The following is a 22342-nucleotide window of genomic DNA, read 5'->3' as shown; positions in this document are numbered from 1 at the left end:
TGTTATAGTTTTGGCAGAGGGAAAGGCATGTCTTTGCACTGTTACTGCGGAAAAATCAACCGGTATTAGCTACCTTCTGAATGAGGTGAATTTGAGGTAGGAGTCACATGTGACCCCTAATCAGCGAGCTATTGATACTTGGTGTATTGTAGTACTGCCACCTGTAATGGAGAGGGGGGCAGCAGGACGAGGCTTGGGAGGGGTGCAAGGGGTTCAGTCTTCAACATCTTAAGTTTGAGACGGCTGAGGGCTATCCATGATCTAGTCGAGAGACATTTAGAGAGACTGGTCTGAAGAGCAGGTGTAAGCTCGGGTTGAAATGTAAATTTGTGTCAGCATAGACTTATGTCTTCAAGGAGATTCAATATGGTATCCCCATGCTCACCACGTCTATATTCTAAATGACTACCTCTCCTGCACTATACATGACTACGTGCACACTTTTTTTTTTTTTCCTTCCTCCACTCTACTTACTTGCCACTCGTTTTCCCTACATCGCCATGTGTACTTCCCTTTATACAGTCGACTACATAGCGTATCAACCAGAACAGCATCTCTTTAAGAAATGAAACCGCATTGACCAGTGAAAATACATCATTTTAGACCGCAGGCTGCAATGGGAGAGCTTCATCTGTGTTTGTAAAGTGGGCTGTTTGTTTAAATGTGAGCCTTGTGTAACCCATCAAGATAGATTTATCCAATAGGATGTGTAGACGTAAGACACGGTGTCACTGCTTATTTAATTATTCTGTGGCTAATGTTCTCACTTCTATGCACCAAGAACGGGTCTACTTTTCAGTAGTGCCTATTCTCCTGTTGACGACCAGTTTTAACTCCTATGTCATTTTCTGCCACAGCATCTAATACTTCTTCTACTGTATCTTGAGCCCAATATCTGCGCTATCAAAGACTTGCTTTTTAACTCCTTTGTTTGAGGGGCCTATGGTGCATCACCTCTGCCGTTCACCGGCAAGGCAGATGGCTGAGTTTGTGAAACCTCTGAAACCTGTTTAGATTTCTTTTAATAATCCCTGCTCTGCCGGGTGCCTGGAATCTCACAGAGGAAGTAATTATCTCGTGGACAGCAGGGTCCTTCTGTGGATCATTTGCTGTCGTAGGAGAGATGAGGGAAATTTATGAGCCAAATTATCTTTTCAATAAAGCCTGCAGTCAGAACATGGGCGTCCGTGACAGCTAGAATCTAAAGGTGTTCTATATTGTTCCCTCTCACTAGGTGACTTACCACTGTCTTATTAACCACTTCACTGCTGGTAACAACACTGCTCTCATCATGATGCAGGCAAACGTTGCTTTATGCATGATTCAAGCGAGCATTGCTCTGCACACAAGACAGATTCTTTGTGTGTGTGTGTATATTTATGTTTTGTATGTATGTGTGTGTATATGTATATATATTCTTTGCAATACTACACATTGCCAGTCGCAAGCAGTTGACACGAAAACAGTTGACGCATTAAGAGGTACCTGTGGTAATAAATCGCAGGAACCTTAGGGAGCAAAGCAAGTTACAGCACAGGACTAAACTGAATTATGTCAACGATAGAAAATGATGCGTCTCCCAGAGTGTAGCCTTGTAGTTGACCCTTCAGTGCCAGAGGGTCCTGCAACACATGTGAGGGTTTACCATGGTGCCTTCCATGTGGACCAGTACACAGGACTTTGGATGATGAATGGTTTTACACTGGATGTACTGGAGCAATTCAGGCACTGGTATTTGAAGTGGGATACATTGCAAAGCCTGTCACAGGACCTTGTGCTAGTTACTTTACCTCCCAGTATTTCAGACACTACACATTAGAAATTCTTTTTGCCTGTAATAATCTATCTTGTCTGGATGCTGGCGCACACACAAGCTTCCTAGTAGTGGGCTTGGTGATTAGACTGGATGTATACCCCCCGGGAGGTATTGAGGCAGAGAAGGGCAGGGGATGCAATTGTTTTGCTAAATAGCACAAGGGGAGGGGTGGAGGTTGAATAGCTGTTGATGGAGGGGGGGGGGGGGAGTAGGGACACGGGTGCTAAGAGGGGGAGGGTGCTGAATATCCATTGAGGGTGCCAAAATGATTAGCCGTTGAGCAGCAGGGATGCTGCCAAGCTATTGAGCGGGGGGGAGGAAGCTGGTCCTCAGTACCTGTGAGACTGGCAGGCAGGGAAGCACGGAGGGGGTTTTTCCTGGCTATCCACCCTGTTGGCGGGCCTTGTTTACCCCATATTGATTTAACATATCAGAAATGCCATATTCTCAGTGAGGCCAAATAGTGGATTAAAGCATGCAGCAAGAAATCTTGGATAGATTTATTTAGCATGAATAAAAACATTTGACTGCATATTATATTGCTTATAAAAATAATTATTTATAGACTGTAGATGAATTATACTATGGGGTGTCTCTCCATCATATATTTTATGGGGGAATCAGTCTATTGGGGCAACTAAAAATAAATTGTTTAGAGAATAACACCATCCCCGTTAACCTTTTATGTATCACCAAGGTAATTCTATATTGTTTGAAAGCGGCCCATTCAAGTCAATAAGTGTCACTTGCTGTTTTCTCACCACACGGAAGGTTTGGCATTTACTTGCCCTTCTGGTGTCTTTGGCATTATGTTGTTGCACACCCTGACTGTGTCTTTGTTTCTTTCTTGGCAGACTTGGGGATCAGTTTTACCAAGACGCGATTGAGCATTGCCGCAGCTACAACTCCAGGCTGTGTGCCGAGCGCAGCGTCCGCCTCCCCTTCTTGGACTCCCAGACTGGCGTGGCACAGAACAACTGTTACATCTGGATGGAGAAGCGGCACAGAGGGCCAGGTAGAGTACTGGTCAGTGAAAGCAAATGACGTGGCATGTTCCTACCATTATGTAGTTTATGCTGGGCACAACTTCAGAAAATGTGGCAGTGGACGGCACGCCTACTCACAATTCTGGTTGCTTTATCAGTGTTGTTGCAACTGTTCCATGATTAAGGTAATTGTAACCATACAGTAAAAAGTAACTCGCTCCCTAACCCCCCCACCCCTCTCACGACTCTTACCAGCGGCATGGTGCGGCGATCTCCATCTTCTCCCCTGCAAATTGGGATGCTATGACATCATGGTGTCATGTGACGTCACATAGTGTGACTCCGCGCGGCAATTTATCTGGAAAGAGTACAGTTTGCAGGGGTGAAGACGTGAGATCGGCACACCACCCCGCCAGACCCCGCCGCAGGTAAGCACTCGACAGCAGCCAAAATGCGCTTGGCCGTTGGCTAGCAGGCGAGTGGATTTGGCGAGCCCTGTGTGTGTTTGTGTGTGTATATATCTCTCAAAACAGAAAATGAAACGTAAAAACCTTACACACTCATGTCTCACTAAATTGGATAGATTTACATATACTTTCCAGACCCTCGTTGAGTCGCAGCTTTAAATGTTCAGACTATCCAATAAGTCTGTGCAAAAGGTATCCAATGTGGTAAGTCCGGACGCTAAAAAACTGGGGTATATTAAATGGGTCAAAAACTCTCTCTGCAGTGGATGACTTCAGTTATTGCATACTGACGGAGAGATCAGAGCTCGGCACAGATGGGAAAAGAGAAACAGAACATAGCGTAAAACCATTTACTTATAAAAATAAGTAAAACTCATACATTTCACTCACACGTGTAGGCGAGTATAAATCCTTTACAGCATATAGAGGTCGCCCTGAGCCTTCGTTGGGTGCAATTGAGGTAGAGTATTGGCTTTCTCCCAGAGAGTATATGCTCTCTGACGAAGTGCTGAAAAATGCGTGAAACGCGTTAGTTATTGACCTTCACCTGATCCATGCTGTCACTATTTTCATTAAATTGTTTTTAAATCTAGTCATGGTATTGTAGCCCTACGTTTTGTTGCTGCTGTGCTCCATTCTTTTACCTTTCCGGATCTCTTGCATTATCTCTTCAGAGCGAGGCCCGCACGTGGAATGAACGGCATCTTGCTGTAAGTCATTTTTCCTATTACCTTCCCACATCATGGTCCCGAGACTGTGGGAGTTGGATTATTGATACTAAATTTATTAAGCTCTAGGGTGGTCCATAGGAAGAGAACCAACTGGTACTGTTTATCTATAGTTACTAACTGCACTATCAACCACAACGACTTTGTTTACAGCCCCCCCCCCCTTTTATTCTGAGTATATTTTCTCTCAAGTGTATATTTTACTCTATGATGCATTGATAGTCCCCTTCTTCAAGCAAGCTCACATATTTCTATCAATCAACGACTTACTTTGTGTTCGTTATTTGGAAGCACTGAACCACAGAACTTTGTTTCTATTTTTCTTACTAATCTCATTGAGGACTGGGATAGGACGTTGAACCGCTCACAACCTCTGTGTGTTGACCTTGCGTCAGACGATGGCACCGGCAGATGGGTCTCGCGGGCAGGTTTAGAGCTGGCTGACCGGGCAGACGTTGGCAGGAAAGCTCTGTCTAGAAGACTTCAAACTGACGTGAAACATTGTCAGAGCAAACTACGTGTGCTGGAACACTCACTGGAGGCAGAGGCAGCCATTCGGCTATCAGCTGTTCGCTGCTTCAGCCGCTGGGCATCCTCAGAGTGCACGAGGAAGGGAAACTGGAAGTGCGTCACGAGGATGCCGGTGAAGCCGGCATCTCCTAGGCAATGGACTACATGGAGCGGGACGCGGATCCTAGGAGACAAGACAGACGCCGCTGGGTCCTCCCGCTGGGGTAACCCAATTCCCTTCCCAACTGCATGCTGTTTTTAAGTTTACATCTGGTAATTGCATATCTGTTACCTCTACAATATTTATTTAATTAAAAGGGTTACACTATTAGGGTCTTGTGTGCTTTTGTACTTACTGCCCTGTTCTACAGCATCCATTTGGACTACATGAGGTTTGGAAACACCTCTCTAAGACTGCACCAACCCCTATTGTGGACGCCTTCATCCTGGACTGATAATACCTCATACAGGGTTTTCCTGTCTTTTATTGACATTGCATTCTAGCTACAAGGTTTAGCGCTTTTTAGGATACTTTTTTTTTTAATCAAATTCAGCTCTCCAATTGCCCTAAGCGTTAAATGTTACACTGATTGGAAATGCTGGATTTACCACATTGGATATATATACAGGTGGTCCTCGCTTACCGATGTCCCGGTTTTCGACCTATGCCTTATCCGACACCACTTCATGCAGTCCGTCGGACGCATTATCCGATGCCGGACCAGCTTTTCCGATGATCACCGCCATCGATTAACATGGGACCCGCGATCCGACGGTCCATAACCGCCGGCCGTTCCACAAATTATTTAAAAATCTAAATCCTCAATGGAATGTTAAAACGCACCCAAGAACGGAAAACCTTTGCACTCACAATGATAAGACTCTTTGACACCAAAACAAGAGGACTAAATGTGGATATGGGGTTTCTCACACACTATCACAATTGTTTGTAATTCTCCTGCCTGCCACTGTACCAATGTTCTTATCCACAACTTCCACCCCCCACCCCCCGCAGCATCCCCTTCCCCCTCCATGCTGTTACTTGTCATCTTCTTCAAACATCCCTTTCTCACCTACCTTATCTAAATCTCTGTTTTTTCTGCTTTCCATACCTCTGTTTTAGCCATAGATTCCTTTTGTAAGCTAGTATTGATGACCAGAGGAAGAGAGAACTCTCAAACTTGTCCTATGACAAATTGTTAGTCCAAATAAAAAAGGTATCACCTAATACTGAAGAACTCTGTGTGTGTGTGTGTGTGTGTGTGTGTGTGTATTTGTGTGTAAATAGATATCAATTGAACACAAAAAAGTAGATCATTTGATATCGGTATAATAGTTGTATTAAATAACTCTTCTGCTAACTCTGCTTATTGCTTCATATTCCAGCATATTGGAACTCCTATTTTTTTTTTTTTTGTAGATCTTGGCAAAATTTGGTGTATGAAATCAGAACCTACCAGAACCAGGCCAAGTGCCCTTCTCTAGGTGTTTCTCGTCCTATCTTTTGAATTATTTTATCATATATTTTAATGATTGTATACTCTTTATTTTGTATATGCTATTTTAGAATTGTCCTGCTTATTTTGAGTTTGTTCCAAATATAAAGTAGAGTTTTGGCATAACCGAAATACAAGTGAAAGTGCGCACCCATTTTTGGGTGGAGTAGGGAACAAAAAAACGGGCAACTCATGCAGTCATGCATGGTACCTTAGCGATTGGTCGATAATGATGCTGTTGATATATTGCAACAACTTGTGTTTACTTATTATATAGTTGTTTCAATCCTTTACGGGTGTAGGCCTCTGCAGATAATTTCGATGTCAACGTCCACTGATTTTCTGTGCGTCTCACTGATCTTTAGCATAAATGGTCTTGGACTGGATTCACTAATAAAAGTCCGTACATTTCGATTACAGTGCATTTTTATTTAGTTGGAACCCCGAAATCGCACCGATTTCCGTTTTCTAATGTACATGCGAAGATGTTTCTATACAATAAGCTGAAAAGATGAGTAAAAAATGTGCATAGAAGCACTTTAGCAATATTTGTAGCTATAACAAAAATTACAGATAACATGTTACAGAATAATGCATATTACCAGTCGTACTTAGGGAAGCTGTAACAATCTCTCCTCCATATCCTCCTCTCTGGAGCTTCTCTGCATTTTACCTGGGTGTTTATGGGGTACTTTTCCCTGTACATGTCCATGTGTTGGATTCAGATTGCTTGTGGGAACCCTACTCGATCAAACAAATGTCAACCTACATTGATAACTGGTCAGGTGGGAAAAGTTTAGTTGATGCGACCGATCCTGACTCATTGTCCTCATACAGCTTTATAATTAATATTTGTAAAGTATCTTAAAACTTGGTTTCTCGCATAATTGAGTGAGACTTTTGAAATCCAATCTCTATGTGCATTTGATACCTACCTTGAAGAACATAAAACTGGTTTTCCCATGATTATCCATGATTATATATATATATATATATATATATATATATATATATATATATATATTTTCTATATCTCATCTTCAGCCCTTGTCGATCCACTGGTGGATGAAGGCCTTCCCAATGATCTTCCGGATTAAAGCCTCTCTCCTCCACGTTGCTCCCAACACATTTTCTGATTTCCTCTTCCCTTCTTACTTTTGATAGTCATCTTGGGCTTTTAATTTTCCTTGGAATCCAGTCAAGTACTATCTTTGTCCAATGATGGTCATTTCTTCTTGCGATATGTCCGGCCCCTTGCCATTTTAATTTCTTCACATTTTTGTTTGATTTTGAACCCATTCATTCTTTTTCGTGTGTCTTTGGGTAATACCCAGAACACAGCTCTCTACCTTTTTAAAAAAATTTTTTTTTTAGTTATTTAAAGCTTCTGAATTATCTTTGAAATGTAGTATTGAAGTTTCCAGTATTGAAGTCACATAAATACCTGAGCACAGGTAGAATAAACTGCTTGAAAACGTTCCTCTGGAGGCACAGTGGAAGGTTCCCTTGAAAGATTGTCATGTTTCTTTCAAATGTTCTCCGTCCCATCTTCGTTCTTCTATTGATTTTTTTTTTTTTTTTAATTCAAAAGGTTCCCATCCATTGTCACTTGCCGGCCAAGGTAGACATAGTCTTCTAGTTCTATTCCATTTATTTTGGCCTTGGCAGATTAACACATTTGTTGTTATGGTATCCCACTTGCTTACTAGCTTTGGTGAGTTCTCTTGATTTGTTGCTGGAGGTCCTGTGGTTTTGTAGCAACAATACAATGTAATCTACAAATTGTAGGTGACGTAAGTATTCACCGTTGATTTTGATTCCTTTTTCTTCCCAATGCAATGCCTTGTATTCTTCATGTTGCTGAGAGAAGCTTTGGTGACGTGTTGTCTCCCTGTCGCACTCCCGCGCTTATTTTTTTTATCTTGCTTGTATCTTCATGAGGGCAAGAGCCACTTCAGACCCCTGGAGTCCATCAGCGCCCCCCCCCTCTCCCCCCCATATCTGATTTGAGGTACTGCGTGTTGCCATGCTGCTTTTTCATTTCCACAAAGAATCTCTGGGACAGAACACCTGAGTCTCCCCAAAGGCGTTTGCCGAAGGGAGCAAAGGGTGTTGGTCTGCTGTCATTCGCTGCTGTTTGGTGATGTTACAGCTGCTCTATTGCCTCTGAAACTCAACAACCCTCTCATTCCCTGTACCCAATGTCTACTTACCCTGCCTATAGATTGTAAGCTCCTTGAGGCAGGGCCTCTTCTAACACATTGCAGGCCTATCCTACCTCTCCTAACACATTGCAGGCCTATCCAACCTCTCCTAACACATTGCAGGCCTATCCTACCTCTCCTAACACATTGCAGGCCTATCCAACCTCTCCTAACACATTGCAGGCCTATCCAACCTCCTAACACATTGCAGGCCTATCCTACCTCTCCTAACACATTGCAGGCCTATCCAACCTCTCCTAACACATTGCAGGCCTATCCTACCTCTTCTAACACACTGCAGGCCTATCGTACCTATTCTAACACACTGCAGGCCTATCCTACCTCTTCTAACACGCTGCAGGCCTATCCTACCTCTTCTAACACACTGCAGGCCTATCCTACCTATTCTAACACATTTGCAGGCCTATCCTACCTCTTCTAACACACTGCAGGCCTATCCTACCTATTCTAATACGCTGCAGGCCTTTCCTACCTCTTCCAACACACTGCAGGCCTACCCTACCCGATTTCCTAACTGTTCTTCTGGCTCATTTATTTCCGCTAAACAGTGGGAATGATCAGCCTCTGTATCGCTGGAGGATGACACCAGGCATTTCTGCCTGACTCCAGTAATGGCAATTAGATTTCTCCCCGGATCAACAGCCTTCCCAAGTTTACCTATTTGGTATATCCCTGTGCACCTTTCTAATAAAATGCCCAACCTTTTCTTGAAGGTATCTATTGTATCTGCCATCACAATCTCCATGGGTAATGAATTGCGCACACACACACGCACACATATACACACAAACACAGACACGCACACACACACACAGACACGCACACTTGCATACATTGGTTGAAACATTTTAAACTGAAAAATGTTATGTCTACTTCATGTGCTAACATCTTACTGTCCTGCTACTGAAATAGTGACCGCTAATCTCTTGTAAAGTCCTGTTGCTCTCATAGGTCATCTTCTACCTGTTGGCTCTAAGATCCAGTTATTCAGTGTAATTTTATAGCCAACCCACAGGAGATGCCTGATCAGCATTGTATGTTTATTTTTTTGTTTTTTTAAGTAAGTAGTTTATTTAGTATACATGGACACTTTTTAGTGGATGGTTTCCAGTAGACTGTCACCTTGGTACTGTAACTCAAGTAGTAGTGGTAAGTACAGTAGTACAATGGTATAAGTGACTGACACTCAACACAGCCAATCAAAAGAGGATAAATCACATAGCCATTACATAATAATATTATCATGTTACTCTGTAACAAAAGGGCTAGTTCTTTATGATCCTATGAAGGATCTCTGCGAAAAGAGACATTTTGCTTTTTGTAATAATGTTTGTTTGTTTTTAATTTGATTTTAGGATTAGCTCCGGGGCAGTTGTATACTTACCCTGCTCGGTGTTGGAGGAAGAAGAGGCGTTTACATCCCCCTGAGGATCCCAGGTTGAGACTTCTTGAAATAAAATCGGGTGAGTGGCATGAAACTGCGGTGACCGGGAAACACAACTATTGCTTTAATTTACTTGGTGTCGTAATCACTGGCTTTTTTTAATGGCGTTTATAAGGATCGTTGGTTCAGAGAAATACAGTTCTTTTTAGCGTAGAATTTGTTTTCCGTGGCAAGGTCACTATGGGACTAGGCGTCTTTATTATTACATTAAAAATGTGAACTGTGAGAATACAGAATTAACCCTTTAAAGTATGGTGTTGCTTCATAAGAAAAAAATTATTTAAAAAAAAAACAATTCATTCAACTGCATGTGCATGATTTATACTATAGGGCGGCCAACTCCAGTCCTCAAGGGTCACCAACAGGTCAGGTTTTAAGGATATCCCTGCTTCAGCACAGGTGGCTCATCCAATGACGTGCGCTGAAAACTTGACTTGTTTGTGGCACCTTGAGGACTGATGTTGGCCACTCATGCTGTAGTGTAACAACAGTTGACAATAGGTAAGTCATTAAAATGTTTATCTCTTTGTTAACCCGGTCATTGGGAAAAAAAAGGCCATTCAATTCTTTATCGAACTTATTACAATATTATTAATAAGAAAACATTGGTGCAAATATGTGGCAGCTTCACTATTATAACCCATGTTAATTTGTTGGAGACTTTTGCACAAGATTTTACATCAATTGAAAGAACACAAACTACTGTAGCAATCAATACACTATCTGACAATATGGGCCCTCCAGCCAAGTATTTTATCCCCAAAAGATGCCAGCACTGGAAGTCTCTTGGAAGAGGACAGAAGCGTGCTGGACGCTTTGCCACCATTCCCTACTTCCAGCATTGGGAAGTCAATATAGACTCCTAACAAGGAAGGTTGCATTTCTGCCCATCTTGTTTAGTCTAAACTCATAATTATTTCAAGAAAGGGTTAATGGGTGCTCAAGTAGTTGAGAATAAAATCCAATGAAATTTTGTCCAATATAGGACCAACGGAAAAGGAAAAAAATCTTGATCTCGGAGTGGGTAATGTAAAGATGGGTGAGACGTTTAATTAGTGTAATAAACCTTCCTGAAGGTAGCACTCATTGTAGTAAAAACCACACTGACGGTGGAGGTATAGAAATTCAAAAAAGACAATTAAACTCACTCACTTGTAGTTATCTTCCCTAAATCCTCAAAGGTAGATGAAGTAAATGTCCTTACCCACTCCTAGATATCCTTAATGTTTTTGGTGGCATAACCAGGCGCTTGTAAATAGATCCAGGTAGAAAAACAGGTGTTTCCAACAGCGCACAGCCAGGGAGTCGGGTTGAGAGAATAAAATTAGGTTTATTTAACAAATATGCATCACCAAAGGGGGTGTGAAAAAGAACCTCCTACCATTGGTGCGAAACATGTCGGAGGTTCTTTTTAACACCCCCTTTGGTGATGCATATTTGTAAAATAAACTCCATTTTATTCTTTCAACCTGACTCCCTGGCTGTGCGCTGTTGGAAACAACTGTTTTTCTACCTAAACTCATAATTACAATGTAATGCACATTACATGCACACCGTATACTCACACGTTACATGCACAACGTATATAAACATTACATGCACACTGTATACACGTTACATGCAGTGGCATGTGCGTCTCTTGCTCCCCCCCCCCCCCCAACTTCTTTAGGAAGAAAAAAAGACTTTGCTGTATTGTCCTGTTCAGTTCTAGTCTCTATAACAAAAGGGTGAAATGAAGAGAAGCAGCACAGTTTTTTCCTTACAAACCCTTCACATTAGACATGTGTATAGTTATTATTATTTATGTAGCAGGTGCCATTGTTCCCATTAGAATGCAGAATATCACAGACTTCCCAACACTTCCCACCAAAAGGGAACAATGAAGCATGCTACTGTACATTCATACCCTGCATTTTGTTTACAACCAGCATCTGTAACATGGTGCAAGGGAAAGCTAGCGGGATCAATGCTTGATATCCTGTTCTGTCGATTCCCTGATGCATGACATCGGGTTAGGACCATCACAGAAGCATGAAGAGGCTCAGGAACATGGCGACCGGATAAAATTGTGTGACTGAATGCCACGCTAATGTGGAACCCTGACAAATAACATTAACTATTCTTAAGCAAAACTAATACAAATTAGTATTAAACTGATCACTATTTTCTATGTTCTAAGATTTATCAAAGGAATATACGAAAATGTGCCCCTTATTTGTTACAGCATTCAGGCCTTAATTAGAAAAGACCATGTTAAAAAATATATAATCCTAAATTGTTACACAAATGATGAGAACAATGTGTTGTCTGGGTGAGTACTTTTGATTTATTGTAGCTTAAATGTACCTTGCTAGCTGTGCTGAATGGCTGTAATGAGTAGAGTTCTGTTCCATCTGTGCATTCTGCTTAGCTGAGTGAGTGCTGGTATTAATACCATTATTCTTTTCTTAGTTGCTGATTTACTAAAGTGTCACCAAATAATATTTGTTTCGTTTTTGTGCCTAATTCGTAGTGACACTAAACAGCTTTAATATTCCTGATCATTCCGTTATCATTTCTGCAGCATAGACAAGCTTAGAAATGGTCTCTTGATGTTGAGTGATGTGACTTAATGTGACAGACTGAAAAATGTGTGTACATGAATCAATAGGATTAATGAGCCATTCTCAGCCACGTGAACAGCGTTCGGGAAGTGGTGGTGGTGGTTCTAACCACCAAATACATGGTAATATTTTAGAAATAGTAGCTACATGGTAAGGACACGTGCCTTTGATGCACGAGAACCATGTTCAAATCTCCATGTATTTTTCCCTGTGTCTCACCAAAGCTAGATTTGCATACATTATGTACATTATGTTTAGCGCTATAAAACCCCCCATATGTTATAATTATGAGAGTATTAGATGTTTGTAAAACACTGGATGTTAAAGTGTGAAACTGAATACAAACCAAATGCCCAGATCTGTTTTAACCTTCAGCGAGTCCCTTTAACTAAGGTACTTGTAATTAGTCTCTCTACTTTGTGGGAGGGAATCATCATACTTGGCAGTGTAATCTGAAAATAATTCATATGAAACGGCTGTTTACATATCTGTGTAACAGTGCGTACGTATATGAAAGATATAAACAAGCTACCTAACCTTTTGTGCTGACTCTGGCAGCTGTGATGGGGAATAGCTGACTGGTCCTTAGGGGCAGTTGTGTGCCAGGGTCTGTTTCCATGGCGATTTCTGAGTTTTGTATCCCAGGGACCAGAGCAGAAAGTCTGCTGATTCCCCAATGCGAATGGCTGTCCTTACAATATCTGCTCGGATTCTACAGCCGTGCAGATAATAGTCCACTCAATATGGATTTCAGGCCATCAGTATGGCTACAAGCCTCACTCAGAAGTATTTTGGAGTTGCATTCACTTTCAAACTTTTTGTAAAAGGTTCTCTTCCATTTTTAATGTTTGTTTTTTTTATAAATTAAGATTTGTTTAGTAGCTTTTTCACTTGAAACAGGAAGATGACAAATATCATGAACCATACAATACAGACTTCTTCAATTAAACAGCAGCATGCTGCAATGACCATAGAAAATGTTTTAACTAGATTAGGGGTCTGCAACCTCTCCAGGAACCTCTGACAAATGTGGCCAATTTTGTTGGGGTGTAGTACCACCGCATTAGAACTTTGTATGCGTTCTCCTTTAACGTGGTACAGATAGAGCTTTTGGCTGCAGCCTGCAGGATCCTGTCCCAGTCCTCGTCCTCTAACGTCTCCCCTAAGTCGGCCTCCCATTGTCTCATATATCGGGGTTTGTCTTTTGTCGCTGGACAGATCACTTCCCTGTACGTTCTAGAGGTTAGTCCCCTTGTGTCCGTACCTCTGGAACACAGCTGCTCGAAATTTGTTCTCCTGGGCCGAATTGGAGCTTTGTTGTAAAATGCCCTGATCTGGAGGTATCTAAAGAATTCTGTGTTAGGCATGTTTTTCTCTTCTTTGACATGGTCAAAAGTTTTGATATGTTGTCTACCTTCCAGATCATTTAGTCTAATGTACCCTGATTGAACCCATTTTGCGAAATATGCACGATCCAACCCTGGAGCAAAGTCCGGATTACCCCAAATGGGCGTCATCAAGGAGTTTAGCGTTGTGAGAGAACATCTAAATAGCCTCCCAAACCTTCAAGGAGTTCGATATAGCCTGTAGCGGAGTCTGAATTCCAGACCAGCTTTTTTTAGGTAACCATATTGGGTTCTGCAGCTCAATGGGCGAACAGCAATCTTTTTCTAGCGCCACCCATCTCCGGAGATCCGGGTCTGAGTGCCACTGTACAATTTGGCTCAGTTGGGCTGCTTTGTAATAGGCAAACAGGCAAGGCACCCCCAACCCCCCTCTCGAGGTCGGCCTCCTCAAGATATCTTTTTTTATCCGTGGGCTTTTTTTATTCCAGATAAATTTCGTTATTCTAGACTGCAGCGAGAGGATATCATCTTTCAACAGGGGGGTCGGGAGAGTCTGAAAAAGGTATAGCACCTTGGGTAGAAGATTCATTTTAACACTATGAATTCTTCCAATCCAAGAGACGACATACTCCTCCCATCTTCTGAGATCCTCCCTCAGTGTCTTGAACAACCTGGGATAATTTGCCTTGTATAATGCTTTGACATCTCTTGTTACATATACCCCTAGATATTTGATCATGGAGGGTTGCCAGTTAAAGTTTAATCCAATTAGTGTTTCTATTGGTTTGGGTAGATTTATATTGAGGGCTTCCGATTTGGCCTGATTAATTTTGAACCCCGATATTTGTTTAAACTTCCCCAATATTGCGAACACATTGGGCAGGGAGGTGAGAGATCTGGATAATGTCAATATCACATCATCCGCGTACAGCGCCACTTTGTGTGTCTGTTCTTTTACTGTTATTCCTGACACATCTGGACATAATCTCAAATGTGCCGCCAAGGGTTCAATACAGAGGGCAAACAGCAAGGGGGACAGCGGGCAACCCTGCCTCGTGCCACTGCGGATTTGAAATTGTCCCGAAGGGAACCCCTGGTGTCTCACCCTTGCCGCCGGCCCTTCATATAATGCCATAAATGCTCCCAAAAGGCGTCCCTCGAAGCCAAATGCCTCCAGTGTCCCCCTTAGATGGGGCCAATCAATCCTATCGAAGGCTTTTTCTGCATCCAGACTAAGTACCATTGACGGGATATTATGTTTTTGGGCCAAATCAATAAGATCGATTACTTATCTGGTATTGTCTGCTGCCTGCCTTCCTCGGATGAACCCCACCTGATCTGGATGAATCAACCTAGGGAGGACGTTACCCACTCTGTTGGCTATAAGTGTTGAGAAAATGTTTGTCCGTATTGATCAAAGAGATGGGTCGGTAGCTCTTACAGTCTGCAGGGTCCTTTCCAGGTTTATAGATCAGGGAGATGGACGCCTGGAGCATCTGCGCTGGGAACGAGGCCCCTTGTAAGGCCAAATTAAAGAGTTTTAACATATATGGTGCTAATAATTTCAGATATTTTTTGTAGTATAGGTTTGAAAAGCCATCTGGCCCTGGAGCCTTGGCTGGCTTAAGAGAATTTACAACTGCCGTTAACTCTTCTAAAGAGAAGTCTGTCTGTAGGGCCTCCCTCTCCACCCTGCTCAACTTTGCAACTTTGCCCCTTTTAAAAATTCCCGGAGATTGTCCCTCATTTTCTGATTGTGTGTGACCTTACCTCCATCGTAGAGCGCCTCGTAGTAGGTTTTGAATTCCTCTACAATTCGCTTAGGGTTCGAGGTAAGCTCCCCCCCTGAGTACGAATAGATTGAATTTGGTAATTTGGTGCTTTATTTCTAAGTTTATTCGCTAAAAGGGTGTCCGGCCTGTTCGCCTTCTCAAAGAACCTACGTTTAGTCCAACTCAACGCCTTTTCCGCCTGGGAGGTTAATCGTATGTTCAATTGGTGTTTGATATCTGAAATCTCTTTTAAAATAGCGTCCTGCTTTCGGGACTTTTGTGTTGCAGTAAGTGTTGCCAATGTTTCGTGCAACTCCTTAATCTGGCGATCCTGCTCCCTCCGGCGCCGAGCCGCCAGAGACATCAGAGATCCCCTGAGGGTAGCCTTATGGGCCTCCCACAACGTGGAGTGTGATGTCACACTACCCTCATTCTCTACAAAATACTCTGTGGTTTTGTCTCCTATCTCCTTCATAATGGCTGGAATTTTGAGTAGCAGCTCATTAAGTCTCCAGTTTGCTCCAGGTCTGTCTAGTGAATTTAACATGCACCGCAGCTCTATTGGTGCGTGGTCTGACCACGAAATATCGTGTATCCCCGTCTGGGAGACCACCAGGACCAGTCTATTGGACACAAGGAAATAATCTATCCGGCTATATCGGTTATGTGGGTGGGAGTAGAACGTAAAGTCTTTAACCTGCTGATGTTGCTCTCTCCAAATATCCACTAGTTGACAGTCCCGCATTCCTTGGGTAATGTTTAGTATGTCCTGTCTGGGGGGCAGGTTAGTAGCTGTACACCTATCTAGGTTGGGGTTTAAAGTCCTATTGAGGTCCCCCGCTACGATTATATTTCCCTGTGCTACTCTGTGAAGTTTCTGGAAAAAAAAGGGGAAAAAATGCCGTTGCCGGCTCGCACGGGGCATAGAGAGAGGCCAGCGTGAGGGGCTGACCCTGCATGGACCCCACGAGAATGAGGGATAGTCCTTCTCTATCAGCTATTGTTTTGTCTACTTGATATGTCAACCTGTTGTGGATTGCGATAGCTACCCCTCTCTTTTTTTCTGTCGCTGAGGCTATGTGTACTGTTCTAAAGTCTTTATCTAGAAATTTAGGGAAATTGCTCTTAGAGAAGTGGGTCTCCTGGAGAAAAATAATGTCTGTCTTGAGACGTTTGTATTCTTTAAAGGCCAACTTACGTTTCGCGGGGCTGTTAAACCTTTGACATTGTGTGATATACACCGTATTTCTTTATTCATCATACTTTATAGATGCCCTGACTCGCGTTCTTTGTTCTCTGGCTGGGTCGCTGTTATCCATCGGCTTCTTGTGTCCAGCTCCGCCATCTCCGTCGTCGTTCTCGCTCTTCCTGGTAGGTGGGGGTATGGCTGGGGTATGGCTGGGCACGACACACAAGGAAAATACAAGAGGGGAAACACTGGGGAAAACATAACGTATAATCAATGACATATAAAACGGTAACGATTTGTCGTCGGCTGCGGGGCCTCCCTGTCCCACAGCCAAGTCCGGCGCCTTCGGGGTGGCAACCCTCGTGGTCCCCCAACCACCATTCTCCCTTGCCCCCTAAAGGACTTTGTCGGCGTCCAGGGGGTCCCTCCACCCCTGGGCCCGACCGAGACCCATGCTAACTCCGGGGTATGTGTCTCCTCCCACACCCCGTGTCCGCGCGCTGTCTTCACCCCTAAAACTGTGGATGGTAAACTTTGTGGATGCCTCAACCTGCTTGTTTCAACCCTGGAACGGTTGGCTGCCTCTAACTGTCGTGCAATACCAACTTAACTGACCTCTGCTCCTTAGGGTTCTTCCTTGTCTATTTTAGTTTCCCTTTTCTATCTCCCTATAGCCAACGAGCTTTTACTCAACCCCTTGTTCTCCTTCCTCCCCTACCTCTGCTGTCTAAGCGACCCCTCTCCTTCTCCCGAGGGCCCAATCTGTTAGCCGGAACCCGCCCCTTGGCAGCGTACCTGCGTGAGTGACCCGCTCTCCTTTTCGTCTTCCCTACCTTCTCTTCCTCTGTCCTACTAAGCTTTGCCAGTGCCTCTCCTCTAAGTGTTCTATCTTCCCCCCGTCCCTTTTACTCTGTCCCCCTATTTGTGTGCGGCGCCCTCTCTTTTCTGGAGCCTCTGACTGTCTCCCGTCCTGCTTGTGTGGTACTGCCTCTTCTTATCCCTTCTTGGCTCCCGCTAAGGACCTTTTCCCCTCTGCCCCGTCGCCTATGTCCTCCCGTTGTTTCTCCGTTACCTCCCTTCATCCTTCCCGTGCTGCTCTCCGCCTCCATCTTTATGTCCGGCGTGAGTGTGGACACTCCTAGGGGGCCTTCTGCAGCTATCCGTCGCTCTCCACTGCGGCACCGGCCGGTGGCGCCTATGCCTGTCTCCTTCAAGATGGCGTCTTCTCCTCCGGGCCCCGATGATGACGGCTTCCGGTTTCCGGTGGCCGCCATGTTGAAGATGATCCTGCTGCGTGGAGGTTGGAGCGCGCGCTCTCCTCCCGCCTTTTCCAGTCTTCCGGGTGCTGCGGCTCAAGCTGGATGTAGCGAGGCGCCATCCTGCCCGCCATCTTCCCCCCTCACCTCACATGTATCTCGGAGGTAAGTTTTTGCAACTTTTTTACAGGAGCTGCCCTTGCTTCGTAGGTTTGTTTGGGGGGTTTACTGCGGCCCCTCAGGAGGCTATTCTTCCTTTATCCCCCTTTACTGGAGCCGGATTGTCTATGTGTCTTTAGTTTTCGGCCATTTCCCAGACAAGTCAGGCGAGGCAACTATTAACAATATAACTTTTTATTAACTTTCACACTGCCGAAGTCGCTGCTTTGGGCTTTCACTTCCTCCCTCCTTTGGCTTTAGATGAGCCTGCTCCCCCGCTCCACTCTGGCTCTGGCATCTCCTCCCTCTCCGCTTCTTCTGTGGGGGGCTCCCTGCAGGCCCAGCTTGGCCAGGAACGTCGGGCCCTCCACTGGATCTTTCATCGTAATGGACCTCCCGTTCCTCGCCACCATCCGTCCGAACGGGAAGGTCCACTTATATCTTATATTCTGATCCCGTAGGACCTTTGTGACCGGCAGGAGATTGTGGCGTCTCTGTAAGGTGGTCGGGGACAGATCTTGAAAGATCATGAGTTTGTGTCCTTCGAACTCCACGGTTGCTAGGGCCCTGGTTTTGCGCAGTACTGCCTCCCTGGTAGTGTAATAGTGCAGCCGGAGTATGATGTCCCGGGGCTGCTCCGTTTGTAACGGCCGGGAGCGGAGGGCTCTATGGTAGCGGTCCATGGCTCTTGTCTCCGGTGGGCACTCTGGTAGCAGGGACTCTAACCAGCGAGTAACATATTCCTCGCAGTCCCCCACCGCCTCAGGGACCCCCCTTATACGGATATTATTCCGCCGCTCCCAGTTTTCTGCGTCTTCCTGGCGATCCTTAAGCTCGTCAATCTGCCGCTGAAGTTCTCCTGCTTTTTTGTCCGTTGTTTTCACGGCCTTTATGGTTTGGTCCATCTTGGTCTCTAGAGCGTCTGTGCGGGCCCCCAGTTTGCCAACATCCTTCTTCACCTCCCTGATCTCGGCTTGCAGGAGAGACTTCAAATCGTTGTAGACCGGCAGAAAAGCTGGGTTGCAGGCCCCTTCTTCCTCTCCCTCCTGCTCCATGTCAGTGTCTGAAATTGGCGCCATTTCCCCCGCCTGGCTGCCCGATCCTGCTCCGCTGAAATAATCCCTGACATCGGCAAGTTTTGGCTTCTTTTGACCCGCAGGTTTTTTCGGGGCCATCTCTGCACGTTCCGTTAGTGCTGGTCCGCTTTTGTATTCAAAATCGCGTGATTTTTGGGGTGTTTTACACTGTTTTACTGTATGCGCGGCACGGAGCTAATTACCTAGACTTCCATACCCGTGGCCGTCGCGCATGCGCCTCCGATAAATACATTTTTGTTCAATGATCTTAAACAAAAAGAAAGTCAATTTAAACACTTTCCTTTTTACAAAGATCTTTATTCAAGAGGTAGCTGAAACGACAGAAACTCCGTATTGGAAATCAATGTGTTAAAGAAGCTTAACATAATGAAAAGGGATAAATAATGATTTCATCATTATCCGGTATTTGCAGCTTGAGAGCTCCTTACTAACCAATAGACCGGAAGATATTCGTTTAGCAAGAATACGTGACCAAAGGAAAACTAGACTTTGTAGTAAGAAATTAATATTTGAGTATCCTCTTATTCTAAGTTATGGTTGTATGCTGGAGGGTTGTTGTCCCTTTTTTTAACCAGTGTACAGCAAATACAATTATCACTTGTGAGCACATTCGTGTGAATGTGTTCACAGTCACAAGTGATATTTTTATTTGCTGAATCCTCTTTGAATTTAGCGTATCCCTGGAACAATCTACATGGAGCCCCTCAGTTAGCAGATGCTGGGAGTTGCTGGATTTCCAAATGTGCCACCCCTGGGCACCGACCTGTGTCGGTCGCCTCCTCTCTGCCGCCCTCCTGCTTCTTTGGAATCCCAGGGTCAAATGACGCAGCGGATCTCACCAATGTCATGTCGTGCGGCGGCGTGTTGCCATGGAAATGCGATGTCACGGTGGGTGGTCCGCAGCGTCATTTGACGCTGGGATTCCAAAGAAGCAGGAGGGCGGCAGAGTGGAGGCGGCCACACAGGCAGGTGTATTCCCATTGGCTCTGAGAGGCCCGAGAGTGTGGCAAAATTATATGGGGGCGGAATTTTTTTGCCGTCCCAAAATTTTGACAGCTTTGGCCTAAAGGGAAATCTGAGACTGACTTCTGTCTAAGGTACCATAATTAATATAAAAGTGTTAAAGCTGCAGTTCAAGCTGCCGTTTTTTTTAACATTTGTAAAAAAAATTCTATTCAATATGTGCTTCCATACAATCTGCACACTGACAAGTGATCAGCTAAGTTGCCAATCGATCCGTTCTCCTGTTATCGATCGCTAAAGATTCAGCTTGGGGGGGGGGGGGGATTCTTTAAATAGGCTGACCATATGTCCCGTTTGGAACGGGACAGTCCCGTTTTTTCACTATTTACAGACTGTCCCGTCTTTTCTATCTAAAAGCCTATTTTGCCCCGTTTTCGGCCCCCCTCCACCTCCCCCAAGCGCTCCGAACTGTAACGTGCCCCCCCGAGCATACGCATGGACGCACTAGTGCGCACACGCGAGCCCCCGCATGAGCCGGGCAACAGAGGATTGGATGGCTGTTTTGGAGCCTGCTGTGCTCGCGCACGAGCACTCCCAAGTACCCCCAACACGGAAGTCAAGTCTTCCTTTGTCTCTACTGCAACCACTACAGTACAGGTCACTTATCTGGGACAGGGAGAGGGAGGCAGGCAGGGGGAGGGAGACAGACAGAGAGAGGGACGGAGACAGGGAGAGGGAGGGAGGGAGACAGGGAGAGAGAGAGGGAGGGAGAATTGTTAGCTCAATATGTTCTTGTAATAAAACTTTTGTTATCGTCTTACTTTTTCATGAATTCGGAATATTACATAACCCCGTCCCGTTTTTGCCATCCCAATGTCCCGTTTTTGTCTTAAGGAAACGTGGTCAGCCTATCTTTAAATCATGGTTAGGGCTGCAGAAGATTACCCAAGATAAAAGTTCTGTGTGGAAGAAGGCACTGCTAGAGAGGGGCAAAAGGGGTGTGCCAGAGCCCGTCTCAGAAGGGGATGTGACTTTGTAAATGTTAGCTATAGAAACAAAAATGCTTGTTTGTTACATTAGAATACATTAAAAAAAAATGATACAAGTATTTTCTCATAGTATTTAAATAAATGTGACCCGCACAAAGACAAGAAAACTACTGACAAAACAATCAGGTTTTCTACTGATTATATAAAAATTTAATTATAGACAGTGCTTTGTCAGTAGTTTTCTGTGTGCGGGTCACATTTATTTAGATACTGTGACTATATTTAGGGAGTACAGGGACCCTTGGTGTTACCCGCACCTAATTCATTGTTTGATGGAGTTTTTTGTCATGCTGGTGCTGGCTGTGGTTTGTTTGTACTATAAGTATTTTCTCACAGTACAGAATTGATTTATTTAAAAAAACACACTTGTAAGATATTGCTGGAACTGCAGCTTTAAGGGGAAAATACTGCCTAGTTGAAGCGGTAGTTTTCGGCCAAAAATTGCCATAGACGTGGCGTTATTCCTTAGTGTACTGTAAGTTTGGGAGCATTGTTTTACCTGTAACTAAATTTCTCCTCAAAACAACAGATAGGTCAAAAAGAGAGACCTCGGACTATTATTAGATTGTGTCGTAAAACCACACAAAAAAAAGACAGATCTAATGAAGATACTTCTTTATCTTAGAATGGAAGCTTCTCTGGATCATTAAACTGTAGAACATGCCAAGTTTTCTGAATGGCGGGAGAGTTCTTTGATTACCATGCTAGTACTCACCCAGACATTTTAGGCTGCCCGCGACTTCTTGACTGTATTACCCTCCATGTTGAAGACGGCAACATAACCGCCTAAGCTGAAATAAAGACCTTTGAGCCGTGTTCTCCGGGTCTCTGGGCTTCACTTCTTGTCAAGCGCACCTAATAATTTTTGGCATGACAGCCATGAGGTCTCTGGTGCCCACTCCTGCATGCCAAGCTGTTAGGCCACGGTTGCTTCCTTATCATCCCACTGCATTTTCCTAACGCTTCTGCAGTCCGACCAGTCGCAGCGGACCCCACATAGCTACCAAATTGTGTAACATTGGGGGAGAGCGAGAGAGAGGCTGAGAACTTCCTCTGGCTGGACTACCAAGAGCCAGTCCCAGCGAGTAGCCAAAAAACAACAAAGCTACTCTGCTGTAGGACAGAAGTTACACCACCTGCATATATTTTATTTATTTTTATTTATTTATTTTCCTCCTGGCCTATTCCATTTAAAAGGTTAGAGCTACATATTAGACTCACCACCAGGAACAGTGA

The 22342-nt window shown here is 44.2% G+C and overlaps 1 protein-coding gene across 11 annotated transcripts in view; it reads left to right on the top strand.

The window, feature by feature from the left end:
- Positions 1-22342, top strand: part of DPF3 (double PHD fingers 3) — a 195111-nt gene that overhangs the window by 103665 nt on the left and 69104 nt on the right. For all 11 annotated transcript variants that reach the window (XR_012803848.1, XR_012803847.1, XR_012803846.1 and 8 more), the window contains exons 2-3: positions 2671-2831; positions 9584-9691. Coding sequence is in view for 8 of the 11 variants with exons in the window: in XM_075614232.1 (XP_075470347.1) it covers positions 2671-2831; positions 9584-9691 (269 nt within the window). In the remaining 3 variants the exon portion in view is untranslated. The remainder of the gene's footprint in view (positions 1-2670; positions 2832-9583; positions 9692-22342) is intronic.

This window comes from Ascaphus truei, chromosome 9 (genome assembly GCF_040206685.1).
Source record: "Ascaphus truei isolate aAscTru1 chromosome 9, aAscTru1.hap1, whole genome shotgun sequence".
NCBI classification, from domain to species: Eukaryota; Metazoa; Chordata; class Amphibia; order Anura; family Ascaphidae; genus Ascaphus; species Ascaphus truei.
Note: the sequence above shows the minus strand (reverse complement) of the source record. Positions and strands in the feature narration are given on the sequence as shown.